Source organism: Thermobia domestica, chromosome 13 (genome assembly GCF_964235325.1).
Source record: "Thermobia domestica chromosome 13, izTheDome1.hap1.1, whole genome shotgun sequence".
Classification (NCBI taxonomy): Eukaryota; Metazoa; Arthropoda; class Insecta; order Zygentoma; family Lepismatidae; genus Thermobia; species Thermobia domestica.
The window spans coordinates 150,615,066-150,642,291 of NC_137466.1; the positions used below are offsets into that span (position 1 = coordinate 150,615,066).

Consider the following 27,226-nt stretch of genomic DNA (forward strand, 5'->3'; position numbering starts at 1 on the left):
CAAATTTCAACCTACAGACTTCTAATGTTTAAAGAAGAAACTTCATAATCTATCGAAGGTAAGATCCTGTGCCGAGTTTTTTATTTAGAATTTTCTTCATTGTTAAAATAGTTATCCAAACCTTCAACAATTGAATCGTTTTAACAATGAAGAAAATTCTAAATAAAAAAATCGGCACGGACTGTTGCCTTCGATAAGGCATGAAATGTAAGTTTTTATGTCCCACCGTTATGCTGGCTAGGCTAACGGAGACGGTGATGATGAAAATTGAATGAAATGGTGGAATGAAGAAAGCGAGGAGAAACAGAACAACCTCGAGAAATCTCACGCACATGGTGTTTGTCCACTACAAATTTCACTTGGCGCGAGCTGGGATCGAACCAGGGATCTCATACACCAGAGGTGAAAGGTAAAAAATTAAATTTTCGTGAAAGGTAAAAAATACATGAGGTACGAAGACTGTAGTGACATCTATCAGCAAATTTGTCCGTTTACACCTACCTTCCATCCCCTAATGTGGGGGTATAAGAAAATATGCAGGAAATAGATTATCTTAATTTTTTTAAATCATTACACTTTCGTTGAAATACGTATTCTGAGTTGGAAAGGGCTTCAAATATTTTTCACATACTTAATGCTCCCCCTAAAAAGAACAGACATTTCAGTATATAAAATTCGAAAATATTGATAATATTTAACAATGCAAAATGCCCAAAGTTGAGACATATACTAATCGTTTGATTTTACTCATATGAACAAAATGATATTGATAAGTGTACATTTTAGAAGAAAATCAAGAAAGATCGATTATTTTGGTAAACTTGCAAATTGATGCTGTGCACTAACTACGCCACACATGAAGATGAGAGTGACATTAAATTTCTTCTTATACATCATACTTTTCATTACCACACAAACAAGATCATACTATATCGTGCGGTTTAAGAGAGATATGTTCCCAAATGATGGTCAATTCTTAAACTTTAACATTCTTGTTGACTATATTATTGTCCAAATATGATACATATAGTAGTATATTTGTAGATCGATGATTTATAGCTGAAAACCAAATTCTCAAGCGTAGTTTTCGAGAAATTCCAGACGATTTCTTTCTCTCTCTCTCTAAGTGTTTGGAGAAGGCTGCAGAGCCTTAACTTCGCTACGTAAAGAAGTTAATAAAAATAAGTCTTGGTTTACCAGTAATAATTGATAGCTTTTTTTTCCTAGTTAGCTGGGGTCGGCTTTTCGGACCTGTGTTCTCCATCTGTTTCTAACTTGTGTCATACTCACTGTGGCACCACACTGCACTATTTCGTCCTTAACACAATCTAACCACCTCTTCTTGTGCCGGCCTCTGGTTCGTTTCCCATTCAGTTCTATAGAATCCACTCAATTAGCTACGTATTCCAAAGTTCCTATTATATCTCCAAACCATATCAGTCTATTTTCTTGTAGTTTTTCTACTACTGATCTCACTTTTACTGTTCCCCGGCTCACTTCATTCTTAATTCTATCCTCCCGCGACATCCCACACCTCCATCACAGCATCTTCATCTTCGCAACACACAATTTCTGTTCCTCTTTCTTCTTTACCGTGCAACATTCCGCTCCATATAAAATAGCTAATGTCAATACTGTTTTGTAAACTTTCCCTTTAATGCGTATTGGTACCATAGGGTCACAATATTCTTCCCGCTTCACTCCATTTTGTCCAGCAGGTGCTAATTATGTAGTTTGCGTCTTCTTCTTCTATTCCTGCATTTGCCTGCAGTATTGATCTCAACTACTTGAATTATCTCGTCATCACTACCCCTTCTTCGTAAAGTCGTATTTTTGTATTGTATTTTTTTTCTTTCTAAAAGGACAATGTAAATATTCTGTCCTGGTTTTACTAATTATAAGGCCATTCCTCTGCAATGCTAACCTCCAGCATCTAATTTATCTTGCAGTGCTCCCTTGGTCTTACTCGCCAGCACGATGCCATCTGCAAATAATATATTCCAAGATGCTAACACTTGAGTATCCTATGTAACTGTAAATTGTATGGACTAAGACTAGATCTCTCATGAAGTCCTACTTTAAGTGTAAAGTTTCTGTTATTCTGTACGCGTTCATCAGTTCTGTTCTTCATCCGTTATATACTTAGGTATATATATATATATATATATATATATATATATATATATATATATATATATATATATATATATATATATATATATATATATATATATATACAGTGGCGGATCCAGGATATGATCAAGGGAGGGGCTAAACCATAATTTGCCGTTTTATCCAGTGTAAAGCTGAATTGAAGCCCATTTTATCCAGTGTAAACCTGAGCGTCAAGGGGGGGGGGCTATAGCCCCTTAGCCCCCCCTTAGATCCGCCCTTGTATATATATATATATATATATATATATATATATCTTGAACTATACACACAATTTATATGGGTTCAGAACACACTTCTGTTTTAGTGTCCATGAAATCAGATCACGTCGCACTATCATAAGCTGTCTCTAGAACATTGAACACCATATTAATGTCTTTCTAGCTGTACTTTACCGTTAGCATCCAGAATGCAAATATTGCATCCGTTGTCGATCGTATAATTCCTTATCAATGTAGATTTCCATTTATATTCTGGAAGAAGCCTTCCGTAATTAACTTTTATTTTTGACTTTTATTTTATAAGTTAATTCATAAGTTAGATTTAAGCTAACAACTTCCTATCACCATCTATTTACAGCAATGGTCCAAGAAGAAGCTCATGTTTTCTCATTTAAATGAAATGAAATGAAATTATTGAGTTTTATGTCCCACGGTTATGCCGGTTAGGCTAAAGAAGACGTTGAGAAATGAGTGAAATGGTGCAATGAAGAAAGTGGGAGGAAACGAGAGAACCCCGAGGAAAAACACGCACACGGTGCTTCTCCACCACAAAGTTCATTTGGCGGGAGCAGTGTTTGAACCCGGGACCCCATGCACCAGAAGTGAATGCTCTACCACTGAGCCACCGCGGCCTGTATATAAAAATCAAGTTTATTGAGTGTTTTAATCTTGCAGTTTTCTTTTCTCTCATGCAAAATGCACGTCCATAGTTAGATACCTTTATCTCGAGTAGAGACAATTATTAAGAAACATTGTATCTTATGTATTCCTTACCTTCAAGACGAATTACGCAGTATGATAGAAGAGGAAAATGGGATGCACAGATCAACATTACATTTTTTACATTGTGTGAGGCCAAAGCTGATGCTGGTCTCCATCGCACATCTTACTTTTGTAGTGTTTAAGATTTTGTAAAGATCAGTAGAATTATTTTTGCATGCATAAAAAAGAAAACAAGGGAAGTAGTTGAATTGGTTTTATTACATTCTAGTTGGATACACTAAACGTGGAAAAGAGTCCAATAAGTCAGTTGAAGAGATGCGATCCTAGTGTTAAGACGTCCGTACGACATTGTAACAATTATAATAGTTAAGATCAAAATATACTTATTCAATGTATTAATGAGCAATAATTTAACATACAAAGACCCGTCCATGCGAGTTTTTATTATAGTGTGTTATCGGAAGAGATTTATATAAAATAAGTTTAGTGGAGTCAGATTATCCTTTCGATAAAGAAAAAGGGAACATTGCACTTTTTCGTGTATCAGAACTAGAGACCTGCACGGGCCGACTCTGTTATTTCTTTGGGCCGGGCCGGGCTTGGGCGGGCCGACACTGATTCCTCTTCAGGTCGAGCCGGGCTAGGGCCGATTAATTGCAATTCTTTAAATAATAATTGGCTTTCGTTAAACGATAATTAGAATAAAGGCAAACGTTGAAGAAGTGTGCCCGTGAAAAATGTTACAAAATGAAAATTTTAAACTTTATCGGGCCCGGGCCGGGCTTGGGCCAAGAATTTTAAAAAACTTATCGGGCCGGCAAGGCTCGGGCCGAAAATCTCCAAAACTTTTCGGGCCCGGGCTGGGCCGGGCCTAGGTACATTCGGGCTGGATTGGGCTCGGGTCGAGCAGGTCTCTAATCAGAAGCTCCACAAAATTAACCATGCCGCCATATCTAACCAACATCATTCAATACTCATGTGTCACTTTCCGAATGACTGAGACTCTTCCGTTAATTCAGGTATTTTAGAAGGTATATTTGAACAATGTCTTTTCGAAAATTGAAAAAATGAAATGAAATCTTTGAGTTTTACGTCCCATCATTATGCTAAAGGAGACGGTGATGATGAGTAATGCATGAAATGGTGGAATAAAGAAAGTGGGAGGAAACGGGAGAACCCCGAGAAAACCCACGCACACGGTGTTTGTCCACCACAAAGTTCACTTGGCGGGGGCTGGGATCGAACCCGGGACCTTTCGAAAATTGAGTTCTGGATTTTTTTTACCTGACAATTTACGAGTGTCTAAGCATTTTTTACTGTGATACAGACCGTGCAAATACAAGTATTAGCCGCCACCTCATTTTGCCACGGATACCAATTCTATGACATCCAATATTTCAGTTCATTTCGTCGGTTCCACTCATAAATTTGTTATGTTCTCCTTCTGTTATACTCTCTAACTGTAGTTATCTTTGGCCGTCTCACTTTAACCTGTTTATTTTATAAACGGGTTTAGCGGTTGATTTCAGCCGTGCGGAATATTTCAAGAACAGTTGATGTGATTGTTACTGCTGAATTCTCTATTCATTTGACTACTGCAATTTCGCCTTTATTGACATTTTCATACTGAAACGTTCCTCGATGTTCTTTTCATTTATTAGCATTACTTACAGGACAAACTTTTGGAATGCGATTTTCAAGTAAAGTATTAGTTGCACCATAAGTAATTTTTGTCGAATGTATAGTCAATTTATAACCATAAACAAATTATCAAAACAAATGCTAAAGGTAAATTATTTTACTGGTGCTGGAAGATTGTCCATAAAACATAACAAATGTCCTACTAGTTTACAAAGTGTTTCCAAGTACTGTGAAACCTTTGAGAAACTGTGAAACTTTACAAACATAAGTATAATGATGTCTACCATAATAAACAAATGTAAATGCTTAGCGTGACCATATAGTCACCTTAAATAAAAGACCGTCTTTGTTATTGAAATATAAAAGGAGCAATACAACAGGAAAAAAGTGTTAAAACTTTATGTTTCTAGTATAAATATTGACAGGGTAAAATATAACTACAAAATTAGAAATATAAGAATAATACGACATCTCTTAGGTGCTGACATTTCTGGAGATTTTAATTTCTTCCACTTGAGGACTCTACACTAAAAGCCGCTTGAAGCGCGCTATGATTCTAGGTCTTGTCCTTGAAAGCTCACTAGAAGTAAGAGAATAATAGTACTAAAGTAGCAGCCCGTAAAGTGTGGAATATAGAACGCTACATACCGTGGCCCTATGGTCACGAAGTACCTATAGAGTTAATAAATACCTAACAAATATTGACGAAAACCATTTAAATATGTGCTAGTTGTGCAAAAAGTTTCGAATACGAGTGCCGCAAGGCTCTGTTTTGTCACCCCCTACTTTACATCTTATATGTCGGTGATATGCCACAACCTCAACCACCTCAACCACATCTACAATTTGCTGATGACATAGCGTATGTAACATGTTCTTCAGTGGATCGTACTAACACTAAACTGTAACCGGCAATTGACAAACTTCTTAGTTGGTGTCTCAAATGGAAACTGAAATTGAGTGGAACAAAAACTCAAATGATCTTATTTTGACTCTAACACAACAAATATTATCAAACTCGAGTGTTTACATCTCACTCTCTTAGATTCCTCATTAACCTTACAAAATAGTGTGAATTATTTTGGCGTCAGCTTTCATTAATATCTCACTTGCAAAGCTCGTATCTCCAACCTTGAAGCCAATATTCGCCTTGGAATCAATTTGTTGCGTAATTTACGAGACACTGAGGCTTCAATTCGAGACTGATACTTTATACTTACAAGGACTTTGTACTCCTTGCTCTAACTCATGGAAATATTTCCTGGTTATCAGCTTTATTATAACAGATTACAAGACTTGGAATGACATGCTTTACGCCTTGCATACTCTCTATCACTTAGCACTCCAACACAAGAAGTCTATCGCCGCACCGATATACCAACACTTCTCCCCATCTGTGCCACCTTCGCTCTTGTTATATTCACCACCGTATCAGAAACGTTCATCCAATTCACTATGGACATCTCGAGCAGACTCCAGCCTTGCCACGTTACGCTTATTCGCCAGTCGACCATCTCCTTGCAGTTCATGAACGTGAACAGGCACAGATTTCCACAACCATTTATAGTCGTCATCTATACATCTATAGTGGATGATTTCATTACTTCACTCGCTCGTTTTCACGAACAGGGCTCCAAATATCTTCATCCGCTCTGAGGGCCTCAGAGCAGAAGATAACACTCTTGTTTAAACTGACACATCTTTTTGTGTTTTGTTCATTGCACTTCACCTCATTATTTACATAATCACTAATCAGACAATAAATACACAAATCCTGTTAGCTATCTCCCAATGATACTACCAATAAATGAATGCTCATTTCCTCAGAGAAGGCGTTACCTTCTACGGCCCGTCCAGTGACTCTGTCTCTTTCATCTAAACTGTATAAAACTCAGGAGATAGTGCATAAAATTATGCAATAGTCATATTAAACTCGGGGTCCTTGAATCGCTCTTCTGTGTCTCTCGGATCATTTGAAGAGAATATATATGACTTTTCTCACTTACGAAACGGAACAAATACGCAGACCGACACACATGTGAACATCGGTCTGTTCTGAAAACCACAAACATGTCGAATGATGCCTGCAGGAAAAAGATGCCAGGTTTTCTGAAAGAACCATTTAAGAGAAAGTGTCAAGTATCCATCTATTATATCAGGATTTCCATATATTCAACCGTTTTTAAAAAAGACCTACAGCATAAGAGTAAAATTTTGCATATTTATTCACTTTTTAAAATACAGTATAAGTATAAAAATGGCGCATTTTTCTTAGTAGGCCTTATTATTCCACTCTGATTCACTTGAGTTGCTGAGTTTGACAAAACTACTGTACAAAAGCAGTATGCACTAAGGTGTAGCAGAAAAATTTCAGTAACCGTCAATATAAGTACTCTGGTAGCTGGAATAGACACTATTTTCAATTAAATATACATGCCAATTGTTTGAATTATACCTAGATACAATAACCTGAGGTTTTATGCCAGCTGGCAGGTGGCTATTTTTTTATTTCAAATTTTTGCGATTAAAACTCAGGTTATTATGTGCAAATTCTCATTGCATATCTATAATTAAACTAAAACACACCTGTTGCAGTAATTTTACGACAACAGTGTTGGCAAGGGCCACCTTTCTGTTAAAAATACCCATTTTACAGACTTGCATTAAATAGCCTCTTTACATGGCAACACTGCATCAACGTTGTCATATTTTTGCACCAATGGATAAATGTTGATGCATAATGCACACATACACAGGGATTCACCCACAGGAAATCAGTTTTCTGCATCTGAATATTGATTTTCTTCATTTTGTACATTTTTTATTTTACACTTTCGGTACTTTCTTTCGTCACTACATAAAAACGTTAGAAATCTCGAAAATCTCGAAAATATCCCATAGAACACGCTTACATTTGTTTCAAGTCTCATGTCTTTATCGTTCTTGGTTCAAAACATAGACCTATACGCAATCAAACTTTGGGTTGCGCAACTTTACGGACACACTATACAAAACTGGGAAGGTAAAGCACAAAACTACATAGCCTATAACGAATACTAATCTTTGACATAATTGTTACCGTAAACGTTATGTACACTTTAGAGTCTGTAATATCAAATGTTTAGTACAATGTTTCCCTTGTTATCCGATCTGCAAAAGCTGGAAGGTAAAGGACAAAACCCTCCCTACAGAACGATATGTTTTCCCGAGCTTATCGTTGTATGCATTCAAACTACAGGTATGAGCAGGAAAGTCATGTTTCCTGTGCACATAACTAACACAAAAATACGTATGCATAAGATTCAAGTACGTTCTGTTATGAACAGTTTCTCACTCACTCTAAGTTAACATTGGGGGCGCGGTGGCTCAGTTGTAGAATGTTCACCGTCGGTGTTTGGGGTCCCTGGTTCGATCCCAGCTCGCGCCGTGTGGACTTTGTGGTGGACAAATACCGTGCTCGTGGGTTTTCTCGGGGCTCTCCCGTTTCCTGCCACTTTCTTCATTCCACTGTTTCATTCATTTCTTATCATCACCGTCTCCTTTAGTCTAACTGCCATAACCGTGGACATAAAACTCGAATATTTCATTTTCATTTCTAAGTTAACATTCTTCGTTAATCCTGAAGTGAGTCACTTACATTGATGGTTCTTTATAACTGCTAAACTTACATTGATAAAGGAAGCTAAAAATTTGTACAAACCAAATATCAACAGAGGGTAGTCGTTTGTCATCTCTGCAATTTTACACGAATAGCAGAATTACAAACCTAATATAAAATTTTAGTTTTACAAATACTACTATCTTAAATTATTACAAGGTCAAAATTAGGATATTTAGGGAGATATGGATACTCAGAAGATTCCGAGACTTTTAAGATCTAGCAAACCTCTAATCCTATGCGCACGTGGTAAGAAAGGGCTTCAGTAACAAGTTGAAATAACTTACAGGTATATTCAACGATATGTTTAAGTTCTTATCAAAAAACGTTGTATACCGTCTTTGCGCCTTGAACGAACGGTATGTGTTAAAACTACAATTTTTCAGGAGAAGCGAAGAATATTCCCAACTCTAAAAATTTCGCCAAATATACACGGAAATACTTGAGAAATATAATAAAATTGATTGTGTTTATATTATGCACTTGACATTGTTGTAGCTTGATTTAACAATATTATATTACTATTTTTATGTTTACGCAGCACATGTCGGTTTATCTTCTGCGCCTTTGTAAGCACATAGAGGATCAATACGTACGTGATTAGAACGCCTTTTATATCAATTTATTATTTTTTCATTGTCGTGGCGAAACAATTGAATATTAACTTATCACGTTATAAGGGATGCTGCCTGGCAGCTTTGAGGTTTATTTGCACGGCATAACTCATTTTCGACAAAAATGTCACATAGCTGTTCTTCGAGGCGTAGCGACCATACTCTCTGTAAGCATGAGTGGCAGGCTGGGACACATTCCTTCTTAGAGTGACAACTCGTACCATCTTACGTTGACCAATGCATGTAGGGAATTGTAGAGAGATTTGGACATGTACCGGTACCTCTTTCTGTAATAATGAAAATCATCAGACAGTAGGACTATCATGTCAAAGGACTACCACTTGGTTCACTTAGTGTATACATAACAGGTTCGGGTTACATGACAACGAACACACGCCTTTCTCAACTTTCGGATCATTTAGGTATAAGCTAGTAGGGGTTTTCTATTAGTATCTCCTTGTTTATCTTATGCAGGTCCTTCTAGGATCATTTGTAACAACAATAATAGAACTTCATTCACTGACTCTTTGGCAGTAAAATCTTTTGCAAACGAACCCTCAAATTTTGGATATTCATTGAACAAATCTATACGAACTATTTGAGCAGCATGCGCTAAACACATCCCATCACTCATGGCATTATATGCAATGGCATCACGTATAGCCTCTCCAGTTACATCCTCAAAGTACAACAGTACTTCTCTTCCAGACTTAGTGTCAGTCAAACCTGGAATTAAAGATATTAGCTGCTCTTTTAGTTTTGACCGATTCACTTGTGCATTTGGAATTCCTAGATTGCGCATTTTCCATTCCATCTGACTCGTAAGTGTTGCTAACTTAAATACAGGTGAAGTATCACTGGGCAAATAAATGTCTTCAATATATTCTACCATTTGAGCTAACGCAGAACCATAAACAAATCTGTTAATATCACTTTCACTTTTGGGTCCCGTTTTTCGTAGTTCACTTCTAACTTTGTTCCTAAATCGCACGTAGCACAGCTTATGGTATTTTGCTTCCTGCGCCACTAAATCAGTTGAAGGTAATTTCATTAGTATTTTGTCATCTTGAACCTCCTTTGCTAAAACATGATTGTTGAAGCAATTTCTAGTGTTTGCGCAGATACTAACTTTTCTTCTGCAGCTCTATCACAAAATAAACACGTATTTTTAATGTACACAGTTGGTGTATTTGATCTTGTTTTAACTTCCTGAGATGTCCCAGAAGGTAACTCAACTATTGTTTGCTGCCTCTTTTTCCTCAGACGCTAAAGTTTCTGTTTGTAAAATTTTGTACGACATGACTTATCAAACTTTGCTGAATTTGACACTAGGTTTTGAACAATACCACCACTATCTCGTAATTGAACAATCGGAACAGATTTCGGCAAAGCTCCAAGGTTAGAGAATTCTATTAAGTTTTCACCAAGTGATTTCAGTCCACTATCCGTTGCATTTACGAGAGGGGATTCATTTTCTTCCTGACAGATTATACATTGTTACCATTTAACCTCCGGATTGCGCTGAACTGTTGAATCAAACTCAATTAATTCCAGTTTTCTCTTTTTAGACATCTTGGTATTTCAGTCCAATCTGCAAGAACTGCAAGATAATATAAGTGTTCTACAACATGAAATTACTTAAAAACAGATAGTTAACACTTAACTACAATAATACCTTTGGATCTACTTATAAGGTCTGAACACGTCATTCAAAATTTTAAAAATGATTTTTTCGTTGTTATTACAGTAAATATCATGTTTAATTTTCCATGAAAATGGATGTAAATATGCCATAATTCTTTATATTTGTAAATCTATTACCTTAATATTTGTAAAAGCGCGTTATTTGAATTTAGCATGCCAATTAACATATAAACTGGCCCGAAGAATGGCAAAATTGGAGTATTTTCAGTTTGTGCCGCCATTTTGAACACCATCTTGAATTCTGTCCGACGGGGTGGTCATCGGTTTTGTGTCCCGGCGGATTTTCATTCAACATGTTATAATTAATAAATATGCCAAGTTTCATAGTGGTATCCAGAATAGAAATATTTTTGTGCCAAGCCACTGCACTATATATGTAAATATTTGCGAAACATTACACTATAGGCCTACTATTGACTAAAGGAGTTTGAGTTTGATCTTAGTTTCCTTTCTCGGGAAGTTATTTTTTAATGTATAACCATAGTTACAAAATGAATCAATGCATTTTGCTTTTTTTTTTTTTTTTTTTTTTTTTTTTTTTTTTTTTTTTTTAATAGTGGAACTATAATCTGTGATTCTAACTTCACACACTGACAATACCCGTTTCAATACGGCACAATAATATTGCTTCTATGTTCTGAAATAAGGCTATTGAAAATAAAATGAAATCTTTAAGTTTTACGTCACACGGTTATGCCGGCTAGGCTAAAGAAGACGATGATGATAAGAAATGAAAAACGGTGGAGTGAAGAAAATGGGAGAAAACGGGAGAACCCAAGAAAACAAGCACACGGTGTTTGTCCAGCACAAAACTCATTTGGTGCGAGTTGGGATCGAACCAAGGAACTCCTGCACCAGAGTTGAACGTTCTACTCTTCAGCCATCGCGGCCCCGAAATAAGACTTTTGATCTGGTTTCAGTATGAAAAAGCCTGGACCTCCTGAAATTCCATGTTCCTCCCCAGGAAAATCTGGCCGGCTAGTGGTTACACCACTGTCTAAAACGAACCAATATAAAACTAATTCGAGATTTTAAGGGAATTCTGTTCAGCTTGCAGGGATGGGTTAACCCATCTGGAAGCTCCGGGCTAGAAAAAATATGTGACTCCTGCTGTCTTCAGCTAAATACATTTCTGTGAAAGTGCAGTAGGAAAATTAAGGGAATATGTTTCATATTTTTGGGCATATTTTATTTTATGATGATGATGATATTATCTTCATGATGCTTTTTAGATAGCCAGTTGAGATTTTGATCAGAATGGACGCCCCTGTTGACTTAGAGGCCCTGAGCTATAGACCCCCTAAGCCCCCTAGTCCAGCCCTGGCAGCTTCTGATAGCACATTGAGTAACCCTTATTTTCGACCATTACTGAACAACACGTTATAAATTTAATTCTGATGGATAAATCGTATATATTCAACAAAGTAACATAGTTACTGTATATAATATTAGTAAGGAAAAAAATGAAGATTATTTTTTAACAAACATCATTATATTGACGAAATCAGGAATTTGTAAATATTAAAACCATGCATATCATCAACGTGCTTTCATCCGACATATAGAGGTATATATATATATATATATATATATATATATATATATATATATATATATATATATATATATATATATATATATATATATATATATATATATATATATATATAACATTCTGCTTTTAATAGAATACCCTAGGGAAATATGCATAATGTTTTTAAACGAAAAGATATGTTAAAAAGGTATTCTTAGTTCCTTTTTTCCCTTTCTTTCTTAAGTTTTAATCATTCATATAAAACCTCCTCTGCTTCAATCAGACTCTATATTTTATTCAAGACAAGCCGTCTTCTTCGATATGGAAAAGAAAAGAAATAAGAAAGGATATAAATGGAATTCTATTCTCTTCATTCGACCATCCACACGTTTTATTGATCTCTTTCTCCTCTTTCATTTCGCGTTCTATTCTCTTCGTTTATTGCGATCCTTGCATAGTTCTTGTTCACCGAAGTCAAGTTCTTTGCATTTTTTCTTATTTGCAATCTTTAAAAAAATATAGTTCAGCTATGACAATAATACATTATTCAACATTCTCAAGTAATTAGGGGTTATGTATAGTGTTACATATTATTTCGTTCAGTGATGACTAATTTATAACACACTGAAGGCGATAAATGTGTTACATATTATTTCATTCAGTGATAACTAATTTATAACACACTGAAGGCGACAAAAATGTTACATATTATTTCATTCAGTAATAACTAATTTATCTTTCTTCTTATCTCATATATTCATGCACAATACGCCCTGGCCTAAGCATAAAAACCTTTGCAAGTAACTAGACTACATGAAATTTCATTTTTCTAAAAATCTTTCCTGCACTAATGGTTTTAACTTACAGAATGGGTTTGGTAACGAAAGATTAACAGAAAAAAATCAAGTCCAGGTTCTGGTATTTTGTGATAGCCAGTTATACAACTACTTTTTCTGTCACACATGGAAATATACAGGGTGGTCCGGAAGTGGGCGTACCCACTTTTAGTTTCAACAGTGTAGTGTTAGTTGTGGTAGAATGTCTGCACACAATTACCTTGAAGTCTTAAGAGTCTTAAGAGTCATAAACATTGGTATGATCATCATCCATGTAGTAAACAGCGAACATCGCGATTCACGTACGCAATTACCTGATTCAGACGTTCGCTGGTCGCTGGATTGGAAGAGGTTGTGCATCTTCACCATCTCCCTTTGCCTGGCCTCCAAGAAGTCCCGATCTAACCATGCTCTCTGCACCAGACAATGCTCTCTGCTGTTTCATAAAGCAACAAATAAGAAACACTCGATATCACACAACGCTGGAATTAGGAGCAGCTGTGGAACACGCTTCACCCTCGTGACTCCGGAGTATATCCGCAAAACATCTGCGAGAACGTGGCGCAGAATTCAGCTGTGTTACTACATGGATGGTGATCATACCAATGTTTATGACTCTTAAGACTCTTAAGACTTCAAGGTAACTGTGTACAGACATTCTACCACAACTAACACTATACTATTGAAGCTAAAGGGGGTACGCCCATTTCCGGACCACCCTATAGAAAGGAATAAATCACATTTATTTATTTATTTATTTATTTATTTATTTATTTATTTTCATTTCTGAGTTCGATAAGACCTACTTGTGGGCCACTGTTTGGTCATCACTAATTTAATTGACTGTGTAATAGTGTGTAACATAATATCTAGAAATAAGGTTTAGTAATTATTTTATATATACATATGTGTTTTGTAAATTTTTAAGATTTCTGTCATTTCTTTGAATAACCATGCCCAGATCCAAAACATTTTAATCATAGTTTCGGCATTATATAACGGATAATATATAAAATATCCATTGAAGCTTTCCTCGTGTCGTATTGCAGACAAGTATTCTCGGGTTAGCAGCCAGGTAAATACTGTTGTATCTTGCAACGTTTCGAGGACTGACATTGTCATTTTCAGGCAAATATGATAGGGCAAACGAACAAAAAATTTTCACTCTGCATATGCAGAGAAGGACTTCTGGGGGGAGAGAAGTGTAATGGTTTGTGCTTTGTTGAAAGAAGTCAGTCGTTGTGTGGGGAGCAAAGAGTGTAATGCTGTAGAATTGAAGATTTGTGATCAAATGGAGAACGTGCATAGGTTAAGTTGTAGTGAAAATGACTATGTTTTTTTTTTTTTTTATTGCATGGTTAGGATAGAGTGTAGGGAGGTTTTAGGTGAATTCGTTGAAGTTCTACCTTCTGTGGTGAAGTTGTCTATAAAGAACTGTTTTTGGAGAATTCTGTCCCTGTATCTTCTATTGAGGTTCATGATGACACCTTTGATTGGGTGCAGTTTCAATTGATCATAGTATGGATTGACATCGTCTTCATAGTTGTTGATTATTCCTCTGATCCAATAGCGTTCTGCTCGGGAAACTTCAGCAATGTTATGTACGGAGTATAGCGGGTGGCCGTGAAGAAGCATTGGGCGAATTGCCATTTTGTATAGATATATTTTATTTTTAGTCCTCAGCATAGGGTTTTTTCCAATTCTGTTGAGTGCTAGGATGGTTCGGATGGCTCTTGCACATGAGCATTGAGTGTTAACCTTTTCTCGAACAGGACGCCCAGATATCTTACTGTGGTTGTAAGTGGGATGTCTTGATTTTGATCTTGATGCTATTACGAGTATCCTTAAAATAGAGTGTCTATGACGTCGTGGTGGAATAAAGATGATTAGTTGTGTTTTCCTAGGGTTGAGCAGTGATTTCCATTTAATGCACCATTGTGCAAATTCGTCAATTTGTTTGCGCAACATGATGAGAACGTTGCGTGTCAGCTGAGTAGATGTGAAATATGTGGTGTCATCAGCAAATAGTCCAAGTTGTGTAGAGAACTTGAGATTGATGGGTGCATCGTTGACATACAGCAGATAAATGAGTGGTGCAATTGTCAATCCTTGTGAGACTCCGCGATGAATTGAAATGCTATCTGAGTATTAGTTGCTGATTCTAATTTTGCTGGTTCGATTACTAAGACAATTATAGATCTATCTGATGATAGTTGTGAGTAGATTATAGTTGGTTAGTTTGCATAGGAGGCCGTCATGCCAGAGATAGTCAAACTCCTGTGAGATCCAAGAAAGCTGAACCAGTGATATGTCCTTTTGTGAATGCCTTTTGGATGTCGTAGCAATTTCCGAGAAGTTGATTGATGGTACTCTGATTTGGTCGGAACCCTGCTTGCTGAGGTATGAGAAGATTGATGTCATTAAAGTATTGGTGGAAACGATTTACCAGAATTTTCTCTGTAAGTTTTGAGAACACATTAGTATGGGGCAATTGGCCTCAGGTTGCTGGAGTTGTTTGCTGATTTGCCTGGTTTGGGAAGAGGGATAGTGTTTGAGGTTTTCCAAATTGTAGGTACGTATCCTGTATACATGCTAAATGTGTAGAGTTCGGCGAGTTTGACGTGTGAAATTCGTAGAGGAGCCTTCGGGTGCTGTGTGGTAATTTTGTCTGGACCTGGTACAATATTCTTGCTTCGTTTGATGGTTTCTTCAACTTCAATTGGGTGAATAGGTTCCAGTAAATCAGCGATTGAGGGAGAATGTATGTCTGTGAGGTCAGCAGTAGACAGATCTTCATGGTTAGCAATGACGGTCTTGATTGTGTTTGCAAGTTCTTTGATATTGCGTTGAGTTGGTGTGGCTGACGGTAGTTCGTGAAACTCGGTAGTTAATACATTACCCAAATGCTGGAGTTTGTTCTGGTGTATAGGTAGGTGTACATTATCGATGACGTTCGGAAGTTCTGCTCTGTTGAAAGCTTTTTTTTTTTTTTTTTTTATTTCTTACAAAAACTTGGATGTATGATTTTTTGTAGTTTATTGAGTGTCAGACAAAAAGAGTTGAATTTTTCTTCTCGGTACTTCTTAATCGCGATCTTGATAGTGCTATAAAGGTTGTTAAGTTCTATGATAGCGCAATAGAGTGCTTGGAATATATACTTCATGTGTGTGTGATTGGACTCTTCCGATTGGTGGTTGAAATGGCGGCTTCTGATTGGTGCTTGAAATGGTGGGATATGATTGGTGTCCATTTTTGTCTCAGTTGTAATCCTGTGTCTCTGTTAAGGTTCGTTTTATCTTAAGTGATTGCAACAGCTTCTCTTATCCTTCTACCCCAAACTTGAGCATTTTGCTATTATTTTAGTACCTGTGAAATAATCTTATGTTTTTGATTGATACTATGCTCAGCCAGACCGTATTTGTCTGGTTGTTTTAACCTGATGTATAGACGTGTTCAAATTATTAGACTCAACATTCAGTTTCTGAATATTTTACTGTTCTTACAATATTACATCAGAAAACGCGTTTGAACTTAGTCTAAATTACTGTTCTGTAACTCTGTTCTAATTTCTCGTGGTCGTGGTACGTGTTTTTCAATAACAATAAAAAAATGCGTACGTGACATTCAAATATAAATACTATAAAGTGTGTGTATCTAAATTGGAAACAAAAAATAATAGGAATACTTTCAAGAAAATTATCTCACACAAAGATTAATATTTCCTATGAAACCCGTTATTCTTTATTGTCTCTTATCCTTTGTGGCGTACTATATACGAGCTTAGCACATTTTAACTTCAATTCAGCATCATGATACTACAAATTGTCGGTCTCCTCTATCAATTGATGTTTGGTAGTGATATGCATCTTCTTTAGCTTTCAATAGGGTTAATATCAAGACTATTGCCCAGCCACGGAAGAACACTCATTTCGTTGTTATCGAAAAATTTTGTTACAGTTTTGTCCCGGTGGCATGGGGCTCTATCATGCATAAAGATAAAGTGTGCATCATAAAGCCAAACTGCAGTCTGGAGAAGCAATTCTTCTTAAAGAACTTGTAGGTATTGGTCGTGGTTCATTGTTCCCTCTTTTATATACAGTTTCCCATGCCGATGATAGACATCACACCTCAGACTATCAACAAAGTAGGATGCTTCACGGTTTGTGGGAGGCATTCCCACTTGAATTCCTCCCTGGGCCGACGTCACACATATTGTGAACGTTCATCAGACATGAAGGAACATAATTCATCACTGAAACACCTATTCTCCAATCATCAGTAGTCCAATGTTCTAGTCCTGCCCATTCGAGGCGCTACTTTGCTATGATTGGAGTTATTTTTGCTTTCTTTCTTGGCCTGAGTGCTTTTATTCCCTCAGCACAAAGAATCCTTCGAACATTTTCAGGCGAAATGTCTACACCATACTCAACCACTTCTATTCTTAAGTCCCTAAAAGTTGCGTTTCTGTTTACCAGAGCCAATCTTTTTAGTTTTCTGATACCTACTAGCGATAGCTTTGGTTTTCGCCCACACTTCCCAACCCTATTTTGCTGATACATTTGCTTCTTGCTCATCGCAACGGAGATTTTACTCACAGATTTTTGTCATACCACAACTCCACTAGCAGTTTGTCGTTGTGTATATCTTCCTTCCGTTAGAAGTGTTTTTCCAACTTCCACTATACGCGGAGAAAGGTCTCTGGCTTTTCCCATTATACCTCGACTACAAGACTTCACAGTATAAAAGATCAATACACAAAACACGTCACGATTACTTTAAACCGGCCCATTCGAACTGTTGAATGCTTTGAATATCATAACTGCTTAAGACTGCAACCACAATACTTCAGATTGTAACTTGTTAGAAACCATATTATCTGTCTACAATTGAAATACCACTTTCAGAACTCCCTCCCCTCTACTAATGCCATTTGCTGTTCAACGGTGATATCACCAGGTTCAACTGTGCTGTAAACAAACGAAGGATCATACATTGATGGTTTAGTCATTAAATTACATGTTCTAGAACTCCGAAATTAGGTCTGCAACATCAACTTTGCAATTTCCGAGCGTGAGTAATAATTTGAACACGTCTGTAACTGTTGTATTCTTTGCATCTCGCTTCAATGGTCCATCGTGTTTGTCTAATGTATGCCTTGCCACATTCACATGACTTGCGGTAAACATGTGGCCCCTGCCCCCTTTGAGCGCACATGATTGACATCTAGGGTTTTCCCCTCCCCAAGCAAAATCTGAAATGATGCTGCTAATCAGTTTTTCAACGTAAAAGAACCATTATTTTTAAACCATTATGAAGATCATAAAATAGTAATTTCAAGTTCCTTTTGCACACTTTAAAATGTTTATTAATTGACAGTGTCAGGTTGTGGCTATATCTTCAGAACGTTTCTCTCAAAAGTTACGTTGCTTTTATGTGTTGTATATCAGGACTTGAAATTCCTATAGACACAAATTACGTGAAATCATAGTAGAATTATTTGTGCGACGACGACAGATTTCTCCTATATGCATATCACGAAGGACACTCCTTTATTTTGTTTAAAAGGAAGTTATCCACCTAGTGAGTTCATTGAAACCAATGTAATATTTATTTGAACTTCACAAGGAATGGAAAAATGTTTTTACAAATTTTTATTATGAATGAAGCTTATTATCCACCGCTTCTTCACAGATCATAAAAAGCGTGTTATACTAAGTTAAAATAATTTACAAGTTGTACATTAATACTAATTTCAACCACATATTTACCATTTTACCATTTTATGTTTATTATACTGTCATTTTATTTGTTTCTTCACCAAATATTTGTTTTGTATTATACGTGTTTCAACTCGTTTCTTTTAACCTGCCATCTAATACCCATTATATGTACTCCATTTTATTATGTACACGAAGTTAGAAAATAATTGCAATAATGCTGAATTTAATGCTGAAAGAAGAAAAATGTTGAAATACATAAACAAACAGAAAATTAAATTGAAGATGTAATTAGAAAAGGCTATATAGTTATTTTGTAAATTCATAAGATATTATCCACTTATTGTTAATATTCATATGTTAATATTGTAAATATGGATGGCCAGATCCGGTTCCTGGTGGAACCGGTTTTCGACTCTGAACGGATCCGGTTTAGGAACCGGTTTTTCGGTTCCAGGTCTGGAACTGTTTTTAGATTCAGGTCTGGAACCGGGTTTTCGGATCCAGATCTGGAATCGGTTCCTAAGATCCGGTTCTGGAACCGGGTTTTCGGATCCAGGTCTTGAACCGGTTCGGGAACCGGAACTTTGTGACAATCCCTGATTATAATTGCTCTATAATCCAGAATATTAAAGTTTGATTTATTTTAAGTGGGTATATTACGATTGGTGATAAAATGAAATGATCTGGTTCATTATAAATCGGTAGCGGTATCCGATATCTATAGCGGTATAAATGAAGTTCCGTTGACAGAACGTGGAACTGTGTGTGCCACGTTAAGTCTTTCCTGAATCCGATATCTATAGTGAACTATACGTATGCTATCAGCATAGTACAGAACCCAACATCAAACTTCTAGTATTCACAGGGCCGGATTTAGCATTTTGGCGCCCCTAGGCCAAATAATTTTTTCCGCCCCCTAGTCTGGTTAAAGTTACTTTCCTAAAAACCTTTATTAAAAAATTATTTCAGGCTTATATGTTAATTGCTTAAACACCACTCCACGATGCAATTTTATCATTGCAAGTTTTTTGAGGAATTTACTTGGTTCAGGGTTTAACAAAATACCGTTAATGTATTAACAAAAGATTGGTGAATAACTTTGGTTTTGTTCAATTTAGCCATTTGGGCAAATAAATAAAAAAAAACTCTGTAATACATTATAAAATAGTTTTAATCTCAGAAACACAGCTTACATGAAGTATTTTGGTAACGTGACACAAAAACTGTTTTAAAGTAAAACTAGGTATTTTGTATGTACAAATAGTAAATTGTACTAGTATAAAAAAAATATTTGTTCGAATGAACTTCAAAATCAGAATGCTTTATTAGCCTGATTCTTTTTAATCAATTCAAAAAATATGTTAAGTTATGGATATTTATTTTTATTTCTAGATATTTTTAAATTTTTTTCTCGGCCGTGCGCCCCCTGGGAGCTTGCGCCCATAGACCCGGGCCTACCGGGCCTATAGGGAAATCCGGCCCTGAGTATTCATACGTCATATTATGATGATTTCAATGAATAGATGATTCCCTAAAACCGATGTTACTCACAGTCAATATCGCTATTTATTGAGGCCTTCATACCTGAAAAAAAAAAAAAAAACGAAAAAATATATAATTATTAGACCTATAGATGTAAGAGTAAAGATTGAAATGAATAAATGTGAAGCAAATAATATATAAGTAACGCAAATATGCGAAAGAAGCAATTAATAAATAAATAAGAAGAATAATAACAGGGTGTTTCAAAACAACACCGGCAACGTTTGGAAAGTAATTCCTGAACCAAAGTAAGACAAAAAGTATAGACCAACCTGGGTGCACAAATCCTTCCTTTCGGAGTTACAGCCTGCCGAAAACATGAAAAATGGACTTTAAAGTTCCACAGTTCCAAAATTATGGGACCTATTGTAGTCAGGTCAAGACTTCACTTAGGAATTAATATGTGGCCTATCCCAAAATTCATGTTTCAGAATCCTAAGGTACACATGCAACATTTTTTATAAAGGGAGTTTGCCTACGGACATATAATTTGAAGTACTCACGAACTACCTCTATAAAAATTGTTGCGGAAGTACCTTAGGATTCTTAAACATGTATTTTTTGATAGCGCATATATTAGTTCCTAAGTGAAGTCTTGATCCGACATAGTATTTGAACTATGAACCTTTAAAGTTCATTTTTTCATGTTTTTGGCAGCCTATAACTCCAGAAGGAAACCTTTGTGCACCCAGGTTGGTCTATACTCTTTTGTCTTATGTTGGTGTCAGGTATCGCCTCCCAAACGTTTTCGGTGTTGTTTTGAAACACGCTGAATATACAGCTACGGTAAACTGAAAATAAGTAGATGTTACGTAATTATTGTGAGGGCTTCACTTCAGTCATAGTATTGCTCGTGAAAGTTAATAATACTTAGACGAATGGAAGGTTATACTAAGCCTATGACACCTACCTATTTCAAATCTATCTACATCTAATGTTAGTTAAGGAAATATACTTGCTGAGAGAGTAACCCAACATAAAATGTATGAAGGTACTTAGGAAGTTCTTGTATACACTCCGTTATAATTGAAATCAGGAATAACTGGAAGAGGAGTCATGCTGGTCTCCGACAGGGAATTCATGTGAGGTATCTAATATAATAAGAAAAAATATCAATTGAACTACTGTAAATGATATGATAACGAAATTTATGTAAAGTATATGCATATGTAAAAAAGTGCATTTCAAAATATAACGTCGTCAGTACCAAAAGATATTGCTAATATTTACGAGGCAGTATTTCCTTAATACTCTACTTACGCACTAGAACACGAAGAGTGGTTCTTACATGTGGATTGCTTGATATATTACAATTTTCTCTCCAATATTTACTTTCAGGTGAATATATGTAACGAGGATTTCATGAACTTATAATTATAAATTATACTTGTATTAACGCTTATTCTTTCATTGTTAATCGAATGTTCTCTTTAATGTATTTGGTATTATGTTATTTGATTCTATAACTATCTTTGTATGTATCTGCGTTCGTCCTGAAAACATACAGTTCTATTGTGTCAAGTCAAATGATCTGGTTTATATTATCCGAAGCGTAATAATTACTGTTCCAGAACTGATTTCTGCTGGCGATCCAAAGGGAAACCTCTTAATGCGATTCATTTGAAATTGCTGCTAGTGTTGTAAATAGAAAAAAAACCGTTCGTTTTTTTTCAGAAATGTACGTTTTTTTTTAGAAAAAAAACATTGCCTCTCGTTTTTTTTCTAAATTTCGTTTTTTTTCAAATAGTCATTTCTAATGCATCTTACGTCTATTTAAGTATTAAATATTTTTATGTAGGTATAATCACCATAAAATGCAACATAAATTAAACGCTAGATACTGTTACGCTACAAATATTTTACAATTTACATGAATACCATACCTATTAACAATTCGGGTTTCAGCAGTTTTCATCAATATCAACTAAGAAATAAAAGTAGAAATGAAATTTTGTTTGTTTTTTCGGGAAAGCAGGCCTTTAATAAGTACGAAAATAATGTCACGAACAGTATAAAATTCATATAACTTGTCTGAAGATAAAACTAATACTAATTTGCCTAATAGTATTTTTCTAAATGTCATATATAAATAATTTGTCGACTAGATACATATGATATGCAGAGCCGGCTCTACCATATATGCAACACGTGCATTTGAGTGGAGTGGCAAGTTTGGATGGTCCGGCTAAATCTGTCATAAGTATATTATTTAAATTAAATATTTCTTGTTGGAAACAGACTTTATGATGATGGTAGTTACATTTACTAAGCTGACCTTCTATTTGAATACTACATTCATAAATTATGTTTAGGATGCATTAGTTTAAGGCCACATGGACAATGCTAAAGCAAATAGTCGAATAAATCCGAGCACAAATTGCTTGATTGTTGCCAAATGCAAGAATTCAATTCTCGAATAGTAGTGAATATCTGTTCCATTTAGTAAGTTATCATAGTTTTGATATGACAACTAGTCTTGTTTTTGTCAGAAACAAGTTCCTTATCATTGAAGATAGAAACAAGTTTTTTTTTTTTAAATGTTAACAGATATAGAAGAGAAATCAAGAAATAAAGATAAAAGAGCTAGTTGCACTGGAATTGCAAACTGATACATTGAGATTGAAGCTCGATAGTGAATTCTATAAAAAGGATTACCATCTATCCTCTGCAGGTGTGTTTGCTTTATGTTTCACTAACATAATAGATTAATATTTAAAAAAAAAAAAAAAAACACACACACACACACAACGGTATTGCATTTTTAGTAAGTATTTAACCCTTATCCGGGCAACCGGGGCCTCCCAGGTCCAGTAGCTTCATTTTTCTAAAATTTCTCAATAACCATACATATTTCGAAGACATAAAATACTGAATTCTTCTATCTTTCGTCGAAGTTAAAATCATGAACGTATCGAGTTGGTAAAGCTTTTTTTTTTTTTTTTTTTTTTTTAATTTGAAAATCTTTTCCTAACGTAACCGGGGCCTAGGAGGCCCCGTATAACTTTAGTGAAATTCCTGTCAAATATTAGATCAAATTGTCACATAATTATATATTGAACACGTGACTATTGTAACCTTTAGTCGGAACAGTATGCGGCAACAGACATTGAATTTTGAATGTTCTGCACTTAAAATATATACTGGGCCTGACAGGTCCCAGTTGCCCGTTTACGTTACAAAAATGTCTGGACCGGATTTGCTATTCTGCTTGGTCGGCTTACAAAAGCGTGACACGAAGTTTCGCTACTTGACAAAAATATATATCGGTACATTCTAGACTAGTCTGAACAGTAAGTGACAATAGGCATTGATTCTGTGTATTCTATACTTAAAATATATAATGGGCCTCACAGGCCCCGGTTGCCCGTTTACGTTACAAAAATGTCTTGCCCGGATAAGGTTAAGCCTTTCTGAGTGCAACTGCACTTACCCTCACCTTTGTTGTTCATGCTGGAGTAGCATACTTAAAATCATGACTTTTAAGATTTGTTCTTTCTGGAGAAAGGGGGAGGCGGCAAATTATGCCATTGCATGGGGCGACAAATTGACTAGGACCGGCCCTGATGATATGTATATAAAAGACACGAATATAGGATGACTCAATTTGAAGTAATGCAGGATGTTTCAAAATTAATATTAGGGTTTTGAAACTTTGTAGTATCTATTACAATTAACTTACGATTATAAGTATCATATCAAATGAAAGAGCAACTCAAACGGTTTTGTACGCACGCATGTACATGCATTGTTTCTTCTGTTTGCCGTTAGAAAGAGCAAGTAGCAAAGATGTAAACTGGAGAGCAGAAAGTTTTTTTGTGTTTTAATAAAGACTGAATCTGTACAGTGCAACGGTCTGTGTGAAGAATATTAAGGAGACGCTTGCAACTACGTCCTTATCGTTTGCAGTTGCTACAGGTCTAAAGCCTACAGACTACGGTTTACGTACCAATTTCGCAAGTGAAATATTCGTGCATAACAATGAAGATTTTCTGGATCGTGTCGTCTTCAGTGATAAATCGACATTTCACCTAAGAGCTAATGTGAACACTCATAATGTTTGTATCTGGCCGTCAGCAAATCCTCAGGAGATGGTACACTTGAAACGAGACTCTCCTAAATTGAATGTGTTTTGTGCCATATGGCGGAAAGTTTATGGGCCTTTCTCGCCTATCGACTAGATGTGTGCCGTGTGACGAATTAATCTCACATTGAACACTTGTAGCAAAGACTGTTTGAGGTGCTTTTTTACTTGATGCATTGCTTATAATTGTACGTAAAATGTAATAAGTACTACGAAGACTTAAAACCCCAAAATTCATTTTGGAACACCCTGCATTTCTCACCAACAGTGTTGGAACTAAGATGTAAAAAGGAGAGAAAATTTTCCTTATAAAGTTATTGTTTACAACTACGATAGTATTATTAGTCGAGACTATAACTACAACTACTACACGAGTTAGTAGTAAAACAAAATGTAATCAAATGTATACTCAGTGGCCCAGGTGGCCAAAGTGGCACACACGGGTGTGTCATTTGTTTAGTCCACTCCTGTGTGGATACTAATTAAGATATCGGGATATTATTCTTGCAAAATATGGTTGGACTATAGTTTATTATATTAATTTTTTTCTTCTGGTGTCGAATTTCCTTCTCAAATTTCACCCCAGTCAAAAATTCGAGAATTTTCTGATTACCAATTTCCTTTACTACTTTTTTCCCTGTAGCTTCCTTCGTTGTAGAAATACCTCCTTAAGACTTGCCAAGTAGATACCTCGGATGGATACCTAACTGATGACACCAATTGGACGGGCCTGCGCGCAGTGTTGCCAATTAGGGAAATTAAAATTTTCCTAAATTTGGGCAAAAATTAGAAATTTTTATTTATAAATCCGTACCTATACGTCCGAGTGCAAGTCAACTTACGCCAATCGAACATTTGTCCTTACTTAAGAAACGCAAGTTCAGATCGTTACAGTGGGATAATTAGGGAACGCACGAAGAATTCATATTTAGGTTCTAACCCTTGATTTTTCTAGTTTTTCCCTACTTTTCTGTTACCGTAATATATCTTTGATGATTACAAGTTTTGTTCCTTAAATATCGTCATAACACTTGTAGAATATATTAGTGGTGTACCAATGTTTAATTTAAGATAGTTTACGTCTGTCTGGTAGCAGTATTACCAGATACAGAAAATTTTAATTCCAGATTTTAGGGGGAAATTTTGAAAAAAAAAAACATATCTGTTTTGTCTCTATTATTTCCCTCTTGTTGGCTATATCGGACCAAACGTACCAGTATCTGGAAGTCTCGTCTTTGCTCTACACAACGCACTATAGAAAGTTTCAATAGGATAATTAGGGGAAGTACAGTTGAGGTTTACAGCAGACCTTGTTCTCTAATTGGGAAGATAACTGTGATTTTTTTAAAGGTAGAATGAGATATTTTTTATTGACATGCTTACTTTATTAGATATCGTCATACTACTTGTAGGATATATTAGAGGGGTACCAAATCTTATTTTAAGATAGTTTGTGTGTGTCTGACAGCAGTGTTGCCAGATACAGAAAATTTTAATTCCAGATTTTAGGGGCAAATTTTAGAAAAAAATCCCTTTTTTATTTCTATTATTTCCTTCTTGTTGACTACATTCGAACAAACGTAGCAGTGTCTAGGAGCCTCATTCTTAGCCTAAGCAGCGCACCATAAAAAGTTTCACTAGAATAATTAGGGAAAGTACAGTTGAGGTTTATAATAAACCATGTTCTGTAAGTGGTAAGAAAATGGTGAATTTCTGAGGTAGAATGAGATTTTTTTTTTAAAAATTTCATGCTTACTTTGTTATATATCGCCATGATACTTGTAGGATATATTCTTGGAGTACTAAGGTTTATTTTTAGATAGTTTTCGTCTGTCTGATGGCAGTGTTTCCAGCCAAAACAATTAATTCCCGCTTTTAGGTGAAAAATTCGGAAAAAATCCCTTTTCCGCTCTAATATGACCCTCTTACTGGCTACATTGAAACAAACGTACCACTACCTGAAAGCTTCCCCTTTGCCCTACAGAACACATCATAAAAAGTTTCAATAGGATAATTAGAGAAGCTGTAGCCCCGGCATATTTGATTTTTGCTTGTGAGGCGTAAAAAGTGTCAAAATTTCATGTGTATGGCAGAATTTTTTCTTTCTCTCTTTGGATGGAAGCAAGCGACTACAGGATTTCACTATACCTTGTCAACACACCAAAGATTCTTTTAGGTGATTGGTACCCATATAGCAGGAGTGATACTAGATACAAAAAATATTGAAATTCGGTTAGGGATTTTTTGTAAATTTTCACTCCTACATTTCCCTCAATAATTTCCCACCCATTGGCAACACTGCAATGCAACTTACACCAAAAAATAGTCACATCTATTTTCTAAAAAACAAGGCCTTAACCATATCAATCGAATGAATGGTTTTTGAGCAATAAGTCACTAACTGGAAATGTAGGAAAACGCCAAAAATGACCTGGGGCCGAAAGGAATAATCACACAATTTTACTAGTATATAGGTACAAAGAAACAAAAGATTTGTAAGTTACGAGGGCTTCGACTCAAGTTCTGTTGATTATTTCAATAATCTGCAACGTAAATCAATAAATAATAGTTGCCAGAAAAAAAACAGACATTTGAAAAAAAACATGAAAAAGAACGATGTTTTTTATTGAAAAAAAACTTCACAGAAAAAAAAACCGTTTTTTTACAACACTAATTGCTGCTAAACTTATTACGTCACGATAGGAGCAAGGTGAGTATTCAATAGAAAAAAGAAATTAAAAGGATGTTATGTGTCGCCATTTCGCGAGAAAATAGTTGAA

At 35.7% G+C, this 27,226-nt stretch overlaps 1 protein-coding gene across 1 annotated transcript in view; it reads right to left on the minus strand.

Moving 5' to 3' along the window:
• The window catches only part of LOC145667819 (uncharacterized), a 37,164-nt gene extending 30,833 nt beyond the window's left edge, over positions 1–6,331 (minus strand). Inside the window, exon 1 of the mRNA XM_081735252.1 lies at positions 6,136–6,331. Within this exon, the coding sequence (XP_081591378.1) occupies positions 6,136–6,331 (196 nt within the window). The remainder of the gene's footprint in view (positions 1–6,135) is intronic.
• Positions 6,332–27,226: the final 20,895 nt, after the last annotated feature.